General features: G+C 42.8%; 2 protein-coding genes across 6 annotated transcripts; one reads left to right on the top strand and one right to left on the bottom strand.

Annotated features, from left to right (window-relative positions):
- Window positions 1-2,933: 2,933 nt before the first annotated feature.
- On the bottom strand, window positions 2,934-6,976 carry zfand2a (zinc finger, AN1-type domain 2A). 5 transcript variants are annotated; one of them, XM_061750015.1, is made up of 10 exons: window positions 6,818-6,976; window positions 6,006-6,082; window positions 5,831-5,925; window positions 5,573-5,704; window positions 4,578-4,729; window positions 4,390-4,500; window positions 3,949-4,024; window positions 3,793-3,869; window positions 3,436-3,513; window positions 2,934-3,271 (listed from the first exon to the last, which is right to left on the bottom strand). In XM_061750015.1, exons 2-10 carry the CDS (start codon window positions 6,058-6,060, stop codon window positions 3,184-3,186), a joined length of 864 nt encoding a protein of 287 aa, XP_061605999.1. In that variant the 5' UTR covers window positions 6,061-6,082; window positions 6,818-6,976; the 3' UTR covers window positions 2,934-3,183. The 5 variants fall into 5 exon arrangements, with proteins under 5 accessions (XP_061605999.1, XP_061606000.1, XP_061606001.1 ...); XM_061750016.1 differs by having other exon boundaries at window positions 3,395-3,513; XM_061750017.1 differs by having other exon boundaries at window positions 3,436-3,520.
- A 6,437-nt stretch (window positions 6,977-13,413) lies between these two features.
- On the top strand, window positions 13,414-16,041 carry uncx (UNC homeobox). Its single transcript, XM_061749243.1, has 3 exons — window positions 13,414-13,728; window positions 14,020-14,195; window positions 14,928-16,041. Exons 1-3 carry the CDS (start codon window positions 13,455-13,457, stop codon window positions 15,795-15,797), a joined length of 1,320 nt encoding a protein of 439 aa, XP_061605227.1. The 5' UTR covers window positions 13,414-13,454; the 3' UTR covers window positions 15,798-16,041.
- Window positions 16,042-17,440: the final 1,399 nt, after the last annotated feature.

Raw genomic sequence — 17,440 nt, forward strand, 5'->3', positions numbered from 1 at the left:
TCATTTTCAGCAAATTTATTACCAAAAAGAAACTTTCCCTGCTTGGCCAAGAGCATGTTTTACTATTGACTTATTTGCTGTAGTATAGACATAAATTGCATTTGTGAGCACCAAGTTTGCATTCCGCCCGAGATTATTGTTATCCCCCCCTGTGGACGACTCTGCCGCAAAAAATGATGCTATGTGTATTTTAATGAGGAAAAGAGAACTTTCCAATATTGTACTTTACAAAAAAAAAAATAATAATACAGTAATGACATAATTACATAGAATTAAAAAGAATACAAATATTTGTTTTGTCACGACATCAGTTGAATGACCATTGTGCTGTACTTTCTGGTGTGCCCGCCTTGGCCACAAGGGGGAAGTACCTGTATAAGACAGACGGGTGGATATACTCTTCATTGAGACGTCTCAACTCCTTCCAGCTCATCAGTATGGCACTAATATTAGTCATTTATTGCAGAGGATAAAGAGTATATTACTGTGAGTACTTTTATATTGTATTATAGCTACTTCTTTTATATCTGGCCTATCTGTCCCTTTTAAAAATTAAATGTGGCCCGTAAGCACGTAAATTTGCCCACCTCTGAGCTAAACCATACACTTGACTCTGTTATGTACAAAAAAAAAAAATTTAATCACAAAACGTTAGCAGCAAGCATGGCAGTGATTAACAGCGATGGCGGACGTGCAGCAGCGGTGAGCTGCCACCGTTGGGCCTCAGGGAGAGGCCGTATTGACTCGCAATTAGTCCGCAACCATGTGCAGTGCCCGTCCAAGCAACTTGATGGCTTGGACCTTTGAAATGGCCAATGAGTGGAAAGCCGGCACTAATGAAGCTCAACCTTTTGTTAAGGCCATTACTAGAAGCGGACACACAAGTGGGACATTTCACACCACCGACTCCCAGGGGTGTCGAACTCATTTTTGTCGTGAGCCACACCGTAGTTATGGGTTCCCTTAGAGGGCCGTTATGATTGTGAAACCATCTAAATGTATAATCACCTCATCATATTATTACACACATTATGGGGGGGGGGGGGAAATGATGAATTACTAGTTTTGCTGTAAGAAGCATACTTTAGCAAGAAACATTAAGTAGATGCACATGATTTGCTTTTGCGGGCCACATAAAATGATGTGGCGGGCCGCATCTGCCCCCCCTGGCCTTGAGTTGGATACCCGTGGACTAGAGGATAAAGACCAATCCAAAGCAAATTTCCAAATCACAAATGCAAACAGACTGCATGGAGAGTCAACCGACAATGGCGGCACACCCACAGACACACTACTGTTGCCCTACAGTATATGAAGCTCTTCTGACTGGTTATACGAGTATATATAGATACTATATACAGTATATGTAGGTAGTATACATAAATTTACAGCGGCTATAATAAGTCCACACAGCCCTGTTCAAATAGCAGGTTATTGTGATATAAAAATGAGACCAGGTTAAAAGGGTTTCAAAGGTCAGGGGTATAAAGTCCACCCAAAAAAAAAGGGGCTGATTTTTTTTTACACTTTTTTAATTATTATTTAAAACGCTGTAAAATTATAATAATATTTCCAGCTACACAGCGCTGTAGTTTTTCACAACTATCATATGGTTGCGAAATCTGTCATGTGTTTTTATTAATTTTTTTTTAATGAAAACTGTACCCAAAAATTAGGTTTTTTTTTTTTTTATATGAGCAAAGAAATTGTACTGTATTGTACCAGTTGATTAGGGTTAAGATAATGCTGTCTTTGAAAAAAAAAAAAAAAAAAAAAAAAAAAACGAAGCTCTCTCTTGGACATATTTTACTAATTACATTATGTTGCAGAACTTTTTCCAACAAAATTCTCATGGGGATCAATGATAAGGCAAGATGGACTTTCAGTGAGTAGAGCACAACATGACGTCAGTGATGGCAAGTGGCGTTAAATCCACTCTATGGGCACAACTCCTTATTCTGCTCACTGGTTTGGAAACAGGAGTTCAGAACATTCAGACAAGGATTCTCCCACACCATACTAAAAATACATGACAAATTTGAACATTTAAATACAAAATTCACACATAAAATGCATGTGAGCTCCTGCTGAGTGATTGAAATGGACTTTTATGGAAAGGCCAGTCCTTGAGGGAGTTCTCAAAGTTTCAAAGCGAGCGTGGGAGGAGAGGAGAGCACAGTTCAAGATGAAGAGGAGTGCGCACTTCAAGAATTAAGCCACTTTAGCCTCTACATACACCTCCAACTTATTGTCAGAACGTAATCGGTATCACTAATAAAGAACGGTAAAACAGTCGTGCCCCCCTGGCCCCCCAAAAATTGTGCCATTACAGAAAGAAATTGCTTTAATTCACAGCATCAATGTAGTTTTCATGCAGAGGTGTTTCCAATATTTTGTCCATCTCAAGTACTGTAGATGAAAGTTGCCCACTGCAAGGCCACACAAAAGCAAAATATAATAATAGAATTTCACAATCCACTCTAGATTTTCGAGTAGACCATCATTTCCACAATGACTGCTGTGAGTCACTCCTGAATTTCTCTCATTTGCAGTCGTGCAGCCGTCAACCCGGAAGCTTTCGAGTGCGCCGTCCCTGAGGAATGGAACTAGGCGAGAGGGGAGAGGCAGGTGCAGCTTCTGCCTCAACAAGCACAAAGTCCAAATGCATGGCACGGAATACGACAGAAGGTCATTGAAGGGGTCAAGACGGTTTGTTTATTATATATGTACTGTATACTGGAGTGGTCAGGGTAGCATCAGAGCTTGAGCTTGGTTCCACACTGTTGTATTAACTTCTCTTTCTGTGTTTACCTAACAGAATACAGTGGTGTGGAACCACAAACTACTCCTTGTCAGTTTTTTTTTTTTTTTTTTTTTTTTAAGTGTACAGTATCTGTACATACGTGGGGGGGAAAAAGGGCAACTCAGGGATGCAAGTTTGAAATAATTTATTCATTCTTCATAGATGGGAATATAACAATATTATGATCAGCATATATATAAAAAATATGTCCAGAGAAACTCATTGGTAAGAATGACAGAACCTGCTGGGCGTCTGTGTGCTTAGTTTTCAGTGTAGAAGGCGACAAGTGAGCAACATTTGATCCTTTTATTGAAAATTAATAAAGACAATCGTTGACGCTGGATATCAAGAATCCGGCTTGTGAGGTTTCTAGTGGAGCATTAGCACAGCTTGGGAAGAAAAAACAAAAAACAAAGCAGTGGTCCGAGATTAAGAAAGGCTGCAGTTAGACTGTTTGGACTCTCGCCCCTGAAAGAAAGAAAAAGGATGCTTAGAATCAACTTCTTCCTTCACGTGTTTACTAAATAACTCCAAATGCCCATTCCACCTTGTGGAAAGAAGATAAAGGCGCCATGTTGCCCGCGTACCTACATGCTAGAATGCTAAAGTCGGCTAACTGTTCTGGGCGATACCTGTTGTCTCTGCTGCTGGCGTCTGTATTCTTCTTCGCTGGCAGCGAGGGCCTGAGCCAACGCCAGATCTTCCTGCTCCTGCGGACTGACGCACACACACACACACACACACACTCTTAAAACATGCTATTTTTCAAGTTGAAAACAACAATATGGTGACATCTGACCTTATATTAACAGCAATGTAGAAATTTGACAGTTCTACAGTTCACTGTAGAAGCAAATCTAAATCAGGGTGACGCTACTCTGCCATGTAATGGGGGAGACTCGCTGCTCCATTGTCATCATAGTAAACATGGGTCGTCAACTTCTGGACCAGCCAGTACACTGCCTGTATTGGAGCAGTAAAGTGCTCACCTGAGGGTCGGCTGTGCCGGTGGTCTCGACTCTGCCAAAGACATTTCTAGAGCGGTCTGTAAGGCTTGCTCGTCGGTCTGAAAGCGGGAGAAAGAAACAAAGGCTGAACAGTCACGTAGCACGTAACACGGAGGCCGCGCGATGTCCTTTGCTTACCATTCCCGCCTGAAACGTCGATGGCAGCTGCACCACATTCTGTGCTGATACAGAAGTCGGAATTGGTCGGCTCGTGCTGGAGGAGGAAGAGAAGGAAGGAGATTGTAAACGCGACCAGTGATTCTTAAAAGTGTGGCTCCCTCTAGTGGTATGCCAAGAAATTAAATTCAATCAAACTGTGCATAATGTTACAGTGATATACATGTTTTGTAATGCAGTACCACAATTATTAAGTGCAGTTCAGTTGAATCTTACTTTGAAGTACAATACATTTGCATTTTATATTTTTGAACTGATTGCTTTCAAAAATGTATTTCAGTACTATGATTATTTAACTTATGTGCAATACATTTTAATAAAGTCTTTAGTATATTTTTTGTTTGAATTTTCCCATATATAATTATATTGGAAAGCCGTCAGTTGTATGCATTATTTTCTTACTTGCTATTGTGGCCTCTGCTAGCTGCACTGCCACCATTAGAAACGGATCTGCAGTGTCCTGAAGAAGATGAGGCGGAGGAAGAACCCTGAGCCCTCATTAAAGCAGCATGTCTAAGACAAAATATAAGGCGTGGAATTAGACCACGAGCATTCTTACCGTTGCAGAGCATTATTGAACAAGTACCTACCCGGACTGGGACAGAGGTTTGCCGTCAGTCTTACAATCGTGGTCGAGCGGGTGTCGGTGTTTCAGACAGTAATTTAAATGACACTGGTCACATGTCACACGCATCATTTCCTTCTGCTTACAGCCTCCTTTGGAACACTTGTTGGTGAAGATCTGGAAGCAAAAAAAACATGATCCGAATCATTTTCACATTGTTTTGCTTATAACAAGAAAGGAGACCGGTGGAAAGTAATCAGTCAACTGTGCCAAACATTGCCAAAAGACATTTATATCTTGCAAAAGCAGCGATTTATTCACATAGTGGAAACTTTTGACAGTACGCGCTTCAAAGCCACAGGTATTTTTGGCGAGGTTGCCTTGCCTCACCTACACAACTTGACATGAGAAAAAAACTTTTACAAACCAGGTTCAGCATCAGGAGAAATAAAGCAAATCCAAGAAAGGGGGCGGTGCAAAACTTATATCATTCATTGTCAAATTCTTTTTTCTCTTACCGAAGGGGAACAATTTTTGATTAAATCTTGCAATCTGATTGAAGGAAGAAATTTTTTTTTTTTCCCCCAGGCCAAATTGCCTAGCCCAAGAAAGTAAAAAGAATCTGTTCCCACCCAACTGTTGTTGCAGTTACCTAGTGGCTATGTTTGAATTCACAGTTTAACATTCAACAAATTTATAAGTATGTGAACCACTGTTGATAAAGATAGGGGGGAAAAAAATACTCAATTTTGACATGCATTGGATTTTTTTAACATTCTTCATCGTCATACAAGTGTTAAAAGAAGTCAATGTTCACGTTGCTAAGCGACAACGCATTGTTTACAACAGTTCGAGGCACAGATGTCACTGGCCAACTTCTCGCAGTTTGAATTCCAGCAGATTTTATGTGACTTTAAGAGGCATGTTTTTCCAAACAGCTTTTGTTCAAAGGGCGTTTGACTTTGGAGGTTCCACAATATTTTGGGAAAAAAATAATAATCAAATTGCTTTTGTACGAACCTTTCTCTTACGTTGCGCGGGGTCCGATTTGCAATCCCGATCGATGTGCTCCCCGACTTTAATATCGGGCATCTCTCCTCTCTTGATGGGAATGGGAATGTTGCACAGTGGACATACAGGAACCTGGACATCCTGTGAAAAATAAAAAACACAATATTACGGTGAATAAGAATTATTATAATAGATGTTCTATTGGAATTGGGCATAGTGTAAATCCACCCATATCTGACACCCCGAAAGCACACAACGATAGCTTACCTTTTTGTAAGACGAGGTGCATTTGTGGTGTGCGTAAGTGACGTGGTCTTTGCAGAATATCTCTTGACAGGCGTCACATTTCATGGGAAGGAAGTCTGGTGTGAACAAAAACAGGGTTTTAATCTTCATGTTCACGAGGCAATCGTGACCCATTTATCTGGCCGTGGTCACCTACCTAAACGCTTGCAGGTCTTCTCCGAACAGTGTTCTCCCAGATCTGGAAACTCCATGGCATTCAAATAGATGTCTCAACTAAAAAAAAAAACAAACAAACAAACAAACAAACAACACCAACAACAACAACAAAAAGGAATCAATTTTGCGTGATCATGGAGGAGAATGGAAACTGGGACAGTCATGTGGATGTAAACACAGGAAACCACTCCCCCGGATGTTTGCGAGCTAACCCGTAGCATTAGCTACCGTTATGTCAAGTCATCTTGACTTTGCAACTTAAAAACCCACAAGCACGTTCACTTTCACATCAGGACCTAAAAGCCTGGGAATTCTACACAAACTCCCGTAGAACACATGTCAGAATTTCCGTCACTGAGCGAGAACTAACTCGTAAGATATGTAAATTTAGACAGCACACAACTCGCTAGACAGGCCCTGCTAACCCAAAAGATTAGCGACTCGCTGAGTAAAGTTACATAACTAATATCGACTATGCACATTATGGACTGACTAATTCGGGATAATACGATGCTGTTAACTCGCCCGCCAGCGTCCACATTTCACAAAACTCTTTCACGCTAACAGCTAGCAAGTGGCTAACAAGAATATTTAAGAGACAACAAATATAACGCGACGATATTTAACACAAAATACGCGAGCCTTTCCCTCGTCGCGTAGGAAGAAAAGAAAAAAAACCCGTGATTTATTATTTTGTTTAGATTTTATTTTTGAAGCAAATGCTCAGTAAAATGAGGTCTAACATTCGCAACAAGGCGATAGTAGTGAAGTATTTTTTTTTTCTTAACTCACCAGTTCGAATCTCGTTGTAGTCTTTACAGTCGTAGAATGGAGTGCAAATCTTAAATGTCTTTATTCGTTTTAAACCATCACCGTGTAACGTTCACGGACCTCGAGTTGCACAAAAACTCCTCTACGTCTGCTCAAGCGTGGACATTTGAAGTGTCAAGCACGCCCCGCCCACACGGTGACGTCACCTCGAATTACGTATTAAACGTCACGAGCACTGACGTCATACGTATTGGCCCGGAACAGCACACGAGCATGGAATGTTCGAGGTTTTACTGGATTTTTGTTTACTGTCTAATGTTGTTTTAAGGAAATTATTCATCTTCGCTACCGAAAACAACGTTTTAGAACATATTTTAAACTTAAACACGATTAAACTTATGTCACAACGCTGCAATAATATTCAGTACAATTAATATTATGCATAACATATACATAGTATACACGGTTCAAGTTATTATCTGTATATATACACATCTCAATTTGTTCTCATTGTTCAAATATGACTTTCAGTGTTCAAGATTATGCCTTCATATATATATAAAGAGAGAAAGAGGGGGTGGGGGGTAGAGATGGGAAGGATGTGCAACACGTTAGGGTGGCTAAGAATAGAACATTTAAAAAACAAAAATAGAAATGGAAATGTGTTGACTGGTGCCAGCAGCGTGCTCGATAGATAGAAAGAATACTTTGAGGAGCTGGTGAATGAGGAAAATGAGAGAGAAGGAAGAGTAGAAGAGGCAAGTGTGGTGGACCAGGAAGTGGCAATGATTAGTAAGGGGGAAGTTAGAAAGGCATTAAAGAGGATGAAAAATGGAGAGGCAGTTGGTCCTGATGACATTCCTGTGGAGGTATGGAAGCATCTAGGAGAGGTGGCTGTGGAGTTTTTGACCAGCTTGTTCAACAGAATTCTAGTGGGTGAGAAGATGCCTGAGGAATGCAGGAAAAGTGTGCTGGTGCCCATTTTTAAGAGTAAGGGTGATGTGCAGAGCTATGGGAACTACAGAGGAATAAAGTTGATGAGCCACACAATGAAGTTATGGGAAAGAGTAGTAACAGATGTGAGTATTTGCGAGCAACAGTATGGTTTCATGCCAACGAAGAGTACCACAGATGCATTATTTGACTTGAAGGTGTTGATGGAGAAGTACAGAGAAGGGCAGAATGAGCTACATTGTGTCTTTGTAGATCTAGAGAAAGCATATGACAGAGTACCCGTAGAGGAACTGTGGTACTGCATGCGGAAGTCTGGAGTGGAAGAGAAGTATGTTAGAATAATACAGGAGTTTAAGGTCGCGGCGGGACTGCATCAGGGATCAACCCTGAGCCCCTTCCTGTTTGCAGTGGTGATGGATAGGCTGACAGATGAGGTTAGACTGAAATCCCCGTGGACCATGATGTTCGCAGATGACGTTGTGTTCTGCAGGGAATGCACGGAGCAGGTGGAGGAACAGTTAGAAAGGTGGAGGCATGCACGGGAAAGGAGAGTAATGAAGATTAGCTGAAGTAAGACAGAATATATATGAATGAATGAGAGGAGTGGTGGGGTAAGAGTGAGGCTGAGAATGAAGAGATGACAGGAACCAGAGCTGGAGGTGGCAAAAATGAAGATGTTGAGGTTCTCTTTAGGAGTGACCAGGTTGGATAGGATTAGAAATGAGCTCATCAGAGGGACGGCCAAGGTTAGATGTTTCAGAGACAAAGTTAGAGAGAGCAGACTTCGAGGGTTTGGACACGTCCAGAGGAGAGAGAGTGAGTATATTGGTAGAAGGGTGATGAGGATGGCGCTGCCAGGCAAGAGAGCGAGAGGAAGACCAAAGAGAAGGTTGATATATGTAGTGAGGGAAGACATGAGGGCAGCTGGTGATATGGCGACCCCTAACGGACAAACCGAAAGGAAAAGAAGATAGAGATTATATAGTGATAAAGAAATATATAATTAATAAAAGGTATTATTATTATTATTATTATTAAATTTCACTCACAGGATTAATAAAGATCCGTCGATTTGTCTGTCTGCTATTATGAAAGCTGAAAATGACAACCACAAGTTTTAAATTGTTCAATTAAAGGCTCTTTTCGACAGTGAACATTATCATCCATGTAAATGTAGAATTTGGGTCAGATGTCTTGAGATGAGCATAGATGCCGGTTTACCTAATAAAGTGTCCAGTGAGTTAAAAAAACAAACAACAACAAAAAACACACACACAGACAAAACCACCTCTCTGGTCGGATATTTTGGACAAAACCTGTCATGAGTCACCTTATGCATTTAGCAATACTACTACTGTCACTAAACAGTCGCTAGAGGGCAGGAGAGCTCAGTTTATCCACATTGGAACGCTCCCTTGAGGAATGGATGAGATGTGAGAGGTGATCAGGGTCAAGGAGTCCTAACAGCCTGATCAGGGATCAGTTTTACAGCAGCGAGGTGACATTTAGAAGCAAAGCGTTGCTTGGTTAGTGACAAAACGGGTACAGTCGCACTTACATTAAATGCAAACCTCAAATGTGTTAAGAAATAAAGTCCACTTTGAGCTCTTTTTTATGTTATTTGGTGCATATTTGTTTGCAGTTATTATGCTCTTGGGGTTTGGGGATTTTTTTTGTGCGGCGGCAGATGGCCGAGCTACGGAACACAATGAGCAACTTTCTCTCCAGTAACGTGAGAAGCACCAAGGGACAGACTGCGTAGCCAAGTTTACACCGCGCTAACTACATCTGTGTGGAGTTGAGCTTACGTTCTCGCCAAATCTTCCGAGGCAGCATGGTTCAATGCAGGGCTTCGATTTGCAGGCAGATGATGACTTCATGTGGAAATGTCTGGAAGGAAACAAGATGGAGCTGTCCCTGGTGCTTGGATCACTTTTCAGTTCACTTCCAATCAATTATAGCCATCAGACCCTTTTCTATGTGGGCCTAAGTTGCATTGTTGGTTCAAATGTTAACACAAAAAGAAGAAAAACACTCATTTAAATATTGCATGATGATGGTTTGAACTCAAAGTTTTGTTTGACTTTTGAGGCCTGTTTTCGTAGATTATATATATATATATATATATATATAAATGTCCCATATCAAACCTTTGGGAATTGTAGAATTGTAATGGAAAAGTGGCTTCCAATTTGGATCCCACTTTATTTTTTATGTCATTCAGCAGAGTGGATGTCTTAAAGTTGAATCATAATAATAAAAATAATAACAATAAGCAGAGAGCACCCTTCATCCAGTGCTGTAATTAACAAGGGGCGAAATGCAGGCGTAGGAAGCAAGAGGAAGAAGAGGATGGGCGGGGGGTGTGGGGGGGGGGGGGAATGCAAATGATTCCGCACAAAGGCTCCTTGCAAATTGGCGTCACCATTTCTCAAATTATATCATTACTATATTTTGAAAATGTTAATCTGTTGAGCGGATTTCCCGGGGGAGTTGAGTAAATTAGTTCTATTTCCGAGGCTGCCTGCCTCTCTGCAGGAAAAGAAAAAGAAGAAGAGAGGGGAAAAAAAAGGCATGTCGGCGACAAGCACCTCTAATTTGCTGATTACAATTAGACTCCCCACTTTGGGCTCCTTCAAGTATTCATAATTTTCGGCATATTAAGCATGTTTTAGCAAAGGTGATAAGTCACTTTTAATTGAAATGAAATGATTATTTTAATGGAAGTTTGGTTATTATTATTATTATGAGGAGGCACGAGTCAGTCCAGGCTTCATTTTTTAACACGAAGCAAAGAGAGAGGGAGAAAGATGAATACAAGGGGGTGTGGGGCGAGGGGGGGGGGGGGGGGGATTTTGAAGGGCATTAGGGTGTCAGGATTGAATGAGGTAATTTGAAGGGAATTACTTTCTCTTCTATCAGAAATGAACTGAATTAAAAAGTCCAAATCAATCGCTTTCACTTCTCCATTCTACTTTGACAGCGGCACAATTACAGATAATTAGATGGGAGGAAACTTTTAATTGTGGGATTAGAGGGAGAGGCAGAGAATTTGCAAGGATCAGAGAGAGAGAGAGAGAGAGAGAGAGAGAGAGAGGGAGAACATTTCCAGGCACTTTTTATTTTTTTATTTATTTTTTTGTTGCTTTGCTTCGAAATCGAATCAAAGGATTTGAGAGCTTAAAATGGCAACCAACCTCTCTCTCTCTCTCTCTGTATTTTTTTTTAATACTGTTTAATTGGAATTGCATCTGGTTCATCCACATCATCCCGGAAAAAAAATAAAATAAATTAATTTAGATTTAATTCTATAATTATCACCAAATCAAATAATGTGCAACCTAATTTAGATGGTTAAAAATTAACGTGCGTGAAGTTAATTGAGTAATTAAACCCCCTAAACTGCCGCCTATTAATTTGCCTGCCTAATTAAAAATGAATTTGATGCTGTGCTGCTATAAGAAGGCATCATTGTTGGCAGTGGATGGGGCTCCTGATAAGGCCGACAGTGTGTACATGTGAATCTTTTTGGGTGCAGGTTGAACAGGTGCATTATATTCCAACATTTAGTTTGAAACATGCTTCTTACAAACATAATGATGTATCATATTTCAACAAAGGTGAACCTAAGATGAACACAAATTACCATCTATTGGATACGTGTCATATTTGAACAATTTGTGTGTGAATTCTTGCAGACAAGAAAAATTAACATTTAGCCAAATGGCAGAAATGATCTGGGTGGCAAAGTAACTTGAATGGATACAAAATACACCCACATTAGCTAAATGGCCATCTATTAGAATAAAGCAGTGTGAAATGTGGCACTATGTTTGCAATGGGGGCTTCAGGGGTCACCTCTGTCCTATAGTGCACTTAAAAGGCTTAAAAGACAAAATGCGGGAGGGCAAACAGTCAAATATCCCATTTTTGGCGAACACATCATCTCTGCACTGATGTAATCCACTGGCATTGCAATGTCAAATGTTTTACCATTGAAACTGGTCTTAAAGTGAACTGCAGGCCCTCAGTGATGTATGGCATTAAGGGGGCTCTCCAATGTGATTATGAAAATGTGTGTATATTATCCAGCTCCCGCATTGAATCATATTGATTTGGGTCAACAATTAAATACAAATGTATGCCATAAGCAAACAATATGAGACGACATGGGAGCACCAAACAACTGTAGAGTTAAGTGGGGCAGTTGTTTTAATGCAAAGGCTAACAAGGCGGGGCAGTTGCTCGCCTCAATGGCGCGCAAGTTCGTCTTATTATCGGTTTAATTAAAGCAAAGAATCTGACAATGTCACCCACGTGTACAAAAGAAAGAGAAGCGTCTCTGGAGACTCTCAAGAGCTTTTTTTTTTTTTCCCCCAGGGATGCCATCAGAATATAAATATATAGTTCGACCAAAAGCAATTATAAATTTTTATGTTTACAAATAAAAAGTGGAATAATTCCCATGATCTTGTCCTTGCACTTTAAAATGAAATTTTAAAAAATGACTTCAAAGAAAGAAGATCATTTTCTTATATGGAGTTCATTCAAATGTATGTGGCGAAGACACAGAGGCTTGTTTTTGTGTGCAGGAGAGGGTCAAGTGAGGAGCGGATTATATCCTTCCCTCATAATAATATTAATTAAACAATTTGCATGCTAATAGGGTAACAATTATCGCGGCTTCTGTTGAGAGATTCGGGTTATTACAACATGCCAATCCAGGTGTCAAGGGTCACCGGGGAAGAGGAGTGGGTGGATCTGTGGGGGGGGGGGGAGGCAAATTTCAACTCTGATTAAACACCTCGTGACACGTCCACCCTCGGCAAGCTGGATGCATCACTTGAGGGACTAATATGATTTGGATTGTGCAGCAAGGTGCACGCACTATCTTTTTTTTTTTTTTTTTTTTTTTTTAATCCGACCTCATTTATATGGATGCATTGTAGCCAAACATGCATTTAAAATATGACACTTTCACTCTGTGCCCCCTCGGAACGCAGCCATATCCCTATTTGCTTTATGCCTCTTTGAGCACGTCTTCTCGTAAATGTTGTTGCGTGCCTTCAAATCGTAATCCATAACAGGGGTGCAAGCAATCAAATCAATAAAAGATATGATGACTTTGGATTTGGATTTATGTGCTCAGCATTATCTGCAGCAAAATGTGTAAAACAAAGTAGGTATTTTAAAAGGTGTCCAGCGCCTCTCTCTGCAGGTGGGCGACAACTGCTCAAAGATATCCGCCTGCATGCTCCCCTCCCCGGGATCCAGCCAGCGCTTCCTCCCGGTGGGTCCCCCGTGTAAGCTGCAATGTAGTTCTTATCAAAGCCCTCTTGTCTTGTTGTGACAGCTCTGATATTGTTTATTGAGGTGGATGTCAGCCTTAATTAGCAATCGATACGGGAGGGGCTGGGGGGAATAGCCTGTGACGTCACCGCCCATTACCGCCTCTCATTGGGTCTCGTATTCCCCACAAGCCCGGGCTAATTATCGGGGAGGTTCATGTGGATAAAGTGGAGCTCGTCTCTGCCTCGCACACATCATGCCCCCGCCTCGTCGGCCACACTCGCTTTTGCGTGCTTTTTAAACAAAAAAAAAAAAAAAACACACAAAAAAAAAAAACACTAAAAAAAAAAAAAAAAAAAAAAAAAAGCATAACAATCCCACCCCTATACACACATCACGGCCCCCAGCCCGCGGGATGATGGACAGCCGGATACTGGAGCCGCCGCACGCCCAGTTCGGAGGCTCCCTCGGCGGCGGCGGCGGAGGCATGGTGGGCTTCCCGTACCACCTGAGCCACCACCACGTCTACGAGCTAGCGGCCGGCCACCAGCTCCAGTCATCCGCCGCCGTCCCCTTCTCCATAGACGGATTACTCAATGGGTCGTGCGCGGCGTCCGTGGGCGGCTCCGGTGGGCTCCTGGCGTCTGGCTGCGGGATGAACGGAGACAATCAGCCGTACAAACTGACAGGTAAGACCGCCTCGGTGCTGCCATCGTCAACGCTCCTTTGCCCGGTCGTCAGAAAATGAGCAATTGACGCGCAAGTCGAGCACAATGACAATCCTGTGGCTGTGAATGCGTGCCTTTGGCTAAACAATGATGCAAAAATGACACTCAAAATGCAATTAAACGAGTGCTCCTGTCGCAAACAAGGAGGCACACTTGCGGCTGCACACGCTTAAAAACATCACACGCAGCCCATGGACCACAAAATCCTGCCCCAAAAATATGGCAACTGCATGCCTGTGCTTGTGCTGACAGACTCGGGGGACCTGGACAAGGAAAGTCCCGGCTGCAAGAGGCGAAGAACACGCACAAATTTCACCGGCTGGCAGCTGGAGGAGCTGGAGAAGGCGTTTAACGAGAGCCATTACCCCGACGTGTTCATGAGGGAGGCTCTGGCCCTCAGACTGGACCTCATCGAGTCCAGAGTGCAGGTACAGCTTTTGTTTCCTCCTTTTGACCCGTTTGGAGGCTTGTTTCGTGTGATATGGATCAAGCTGCAAGTTGGTATTCGCTGTTAAAAAGAGCAATAATAATAATAATAATAATATAATAATAATAATTGAATAGTCCAGGGCAGTGTATAGACATTTTAATTACTGACATTTGTTTGTATCATCAGGCCATTTAAAATTTGGACTTATTCTATTATTATTAATTATTTATTTATTAGTACAGTATTATTTGTTAAAAAATGTGCTTACAGGCCACCATAACTTTGTGTTTCAAAAACGTTTGTGTTGTGACCTACAGTAAAATTTTAAATAGTGCAGTAAAATAACTTTTGATAAACTGCTTTTCTGAATTTATTTTTGCAGATCTAAATGGTGGCGTATGGCTTTTTGCACATATAGACAATGTATAAAATAATTAGCACATCATGATAAATGTTTTATATTTCTAAGGGGGGGGGGGCAAATTTAAATCTACCAACATGACAATAATTAGTGGTGCAATAACAGCTCCACGTTGCAAGTTATTTTTGTGTGTCTGTGTGTGCAGACTGGCCAATTGAAAGTCCAATTAAGAGCCCGAGCATGTGACGAGACAGCAGGACCAGTTAGTTAATTAAAACATTGTTGCGTTTAATTGATTTGTTTTGGGGGGGAGGGGATGAATTAAAAAAAAAAATCACACCTGCTTTGTCTCGCTCCATATCCATGCAGGTCTGGTTCCAGAACCGCCGAGCCAAGTGGCGGAAGAAGGAGAACACCAAGAAGGGTCCGGGCCGGCCCGCGCACAACGCACACCCGACCACCTGCAGCGGCGAGCCCATGGACCCGCAGGAGATCGCCCGGCGAGAACTGGACCGCCTGGAGAAGAAGAAACGGAAGCAGGAGCGCCGCCTGCTCAAGGCCCAGAACAAGCACCTTCACGGGGATCTATTTCACACCCCGGGATCGGACAGCGACAGCGGCTTGTCTCACGTCACCGACAACGAGCTCGGCACCGGCCCGCGTTTGGACCTCACCAAACCGGTCTGCGAGCCGGCGCCCCACTCGCTGCACACGCCGAGCCAGAACCAAAGACACTTGGACCAGGACGCTTGCGGCTCCGAGCTGGACTCGGCCGACACCGGTCACCGCTCGAGCCTGTGCTCCGGCACCAACCGAACCTCCGGCTTGCAGAAACTCAACCCGTTCAGCGTGGAAAGCCTCCTGTCGGACTCCAGACCCAGACGCAACTCCGCGGCCTTACCCAGCTCTCGGCCCCTCATTGGGAAGGGCCACTTTCTGCTCTATCCCATCACGCAGCCGCTAGGATTCATTGTCCCCCAGACGGCCTTAAAAACAGCTTCGAACCCTGACAGCGGTTCCGAGGATCCGGCGGGGAGGAACCAGGCACCCGGCGTCCAGTGCGGCGCCTCTTCGGGGTGCAGGAGCGTCTCCCCGGGGGCCACGGACAGGGACCGGGCGGGGTCGGGCTCGAGCAGCCCTGGGACTTTGGGCCACGAACTCGGCACACAATGCGTAAAGGAACATTTAGAGGAGAGTCCAGTAGAACCACCGCCGAACTCTCACGACAAAACGGAATAAACCTTAACGCAAAGAGGGTCACGAGAACGTTAAAATGAAGGCCAAAGCTCAACTTTGCCACGTTAGGTTCTCCTCTCCCTTTGAGTGTGAGTGTCTAGATATCATTTTAAACGTGTCAGAACAAAACACAACAAAGCCCTCAAGAGCTGTAATAATGAAAAAGAAACGACTATACTATTTATATACATATGTGAGGCTTTTTTCCCGAAATAAATCTATTGCATACAATCTCCTCGAAAGCGTGTACGACCTTAAATGGCGATAACAAGCCTTCACTTCCGGGTAGGGCCAGCCAATCACATGTGAGCGGTTCTTTTTCTGGGGGGGGGGGGGGGGGGGGGGAATTTGGCATTGGCATTTTGTTTTTACATGGCAACAAGACTTCCGGGTATAGGGGCAGCCAATCACGTGAGGAGGAAAATCTCATGCTGACATTTTTTTTTGTCCTTAAATGGCTAAATGGTGACAACGAGGGCCAGCCAATATTTTCTTTTTAATTTTTATTTATTTATTTTCTTATAATTTTTTTTCGGGGTGGTGGTGGTGGTGGGAGGGGGGGGGGGGGGCTCTAGTGTTATATTTGTGTATATCAAAGGTGACAACAACGCTCCCTCGTAGGGCCAGTCAATCACTTGCGATTGGAAGAAATGCAAGTTGTATTTTGTATATTGCCTTAACAAATATATTCGTCTACAACACACATGCACGCATATATATATATATATATATATATATATATATATATATATACACACACACACACACACACACACACACACACGTACTCTCCAAAAAGATGAAATGAGGTTAGGAGCCTGAGGCAAAAGGGAGCCGCTGCACTCCTGCAGAGTTTTGATATGAAAGTAATTATTTTCCCGGTGGCTACTTTGCGGGGGGAATACGGTTTATTTTGGCTCTTAAAAAAAAGAGGGTGTGTGTGTGTGTGTGTGTGTGTCGAGGAGGCGGGTAATACATTACCGATTTGTGGTGATATGAAATCACATAAACTTCCAGGAATAATAGAATTAGCATGAAAAGGCCTGGGTGTCAAATTGAAATAGGAAAATAATAGCCTCGGCAGCTGCGTGCATGTGTGCATTATTGGATCGTGGGGAGGCATTTTCATGAGCTCACACTCTGCGTGTGTGTGTGTGTGTGTGTGTGTGTGTGTGTGCGTGCGTGTGTGTGTCAGGAGGGGGGCCCTGCTGGACCAGAAGGGGTGGGGGGCGTGGGGTGCACATGAAGATAGATGTTCGATGATATCCGCTCATTGTTGTGTCGCCTTCACGTCCATGTCGGGCTCTTATCAGCCTATTGATCACGGCCGAGCTGTAATGGGCCGGGCCGGGCCGAACGTGCCTATTTACAATGGCACAACACATTTGTTCTAATAGGGAAGGCGCTCCCCGGGGAGGCCGAGCGGGATCTGGGACATCTGCTATATAGCCCCCTCCACCCCCTACACGGTTCCTTTGCCAATATTGGACCACAATATCATGTCGGAGACGTGGAAGCAATGCTTTTATTTCTAATAATACTAATAATAATAATACAGCACAAAACAGCCAAGCCAACCGTATGCGCGTGAAACTTTTTGTGCCTTATTTGCACACACAGTACATGAAATAATCCAAAAGTGCTGA

The sequence above is a fragment of the Phyllopteryx taeniolatus genome, chromosome 16 (genome assembly GCF_024500385.1).
Source record: "Phyllopteryx taeniolatus isolate TA_2022b chromosome 16, UOR_Ptae_1.2, whole genome shotgun sequence".
In the NCBI taxonomy this organism is placed as follows: Eukaryota; Metazoa; Chordata; class Actinopteri; order Syngnathiformes; family Syngnathidae; genus Phyllopteryx; species Phyllopteryx taeniolatus.

What these genes read in the sequence shown, in the direction of transcription:
- uncx (XM_061749243.1), top strand. Translation starts at nt 13,455, where the DNA reads ATGATGGACAGCCGGATACTGGAGCCGCCGCACGCCCAGTTCGGAGGC. An exon ending in TCAGCCGTACAAACTGACAG is followed by an intron (nt 13,729 to 14,019) that starts GTAAGACCGCCT and finishes TTGTGCTGACAG; the next exon opens with ACTCGGGGGACCTGGACAAG. An exon ending in TCATCGAGTCCAGAGTGCAG is followed by an intron (nt 14,196 to 14,927) that starts GTACAGCTTTTG and finishes ATATCCATGCAG; the next exon opens with GTCTGGTTCCAGAACCGCCG.
- zfand2a (XM_061750014.1), bottom strand. Translation starts at nt 6,060, where the DNA reads ATGGAGTTTCCAGATCTGGGAGAACACTGTTCGGAGAAGACCTGCAAG. An exon ending in AGCAGAGGCCACAATAGCAA is followed by an intron (nt 4,025 to 4,389) that starts GTAAGAAAATAA and finishes TTCCTCCTCCAG; the next exon opens with CACGAGCCGACCAATTCCGA. An exon ending in CGACGTTTCAGGCGGGAATG is followed by an intron (nt 3,870 to 3,948) that starts GTAAGCAAAGGA and finishes TCCCGCTTTCAG; the next exon opens with ACCGACGAGCAAGCCTTACA.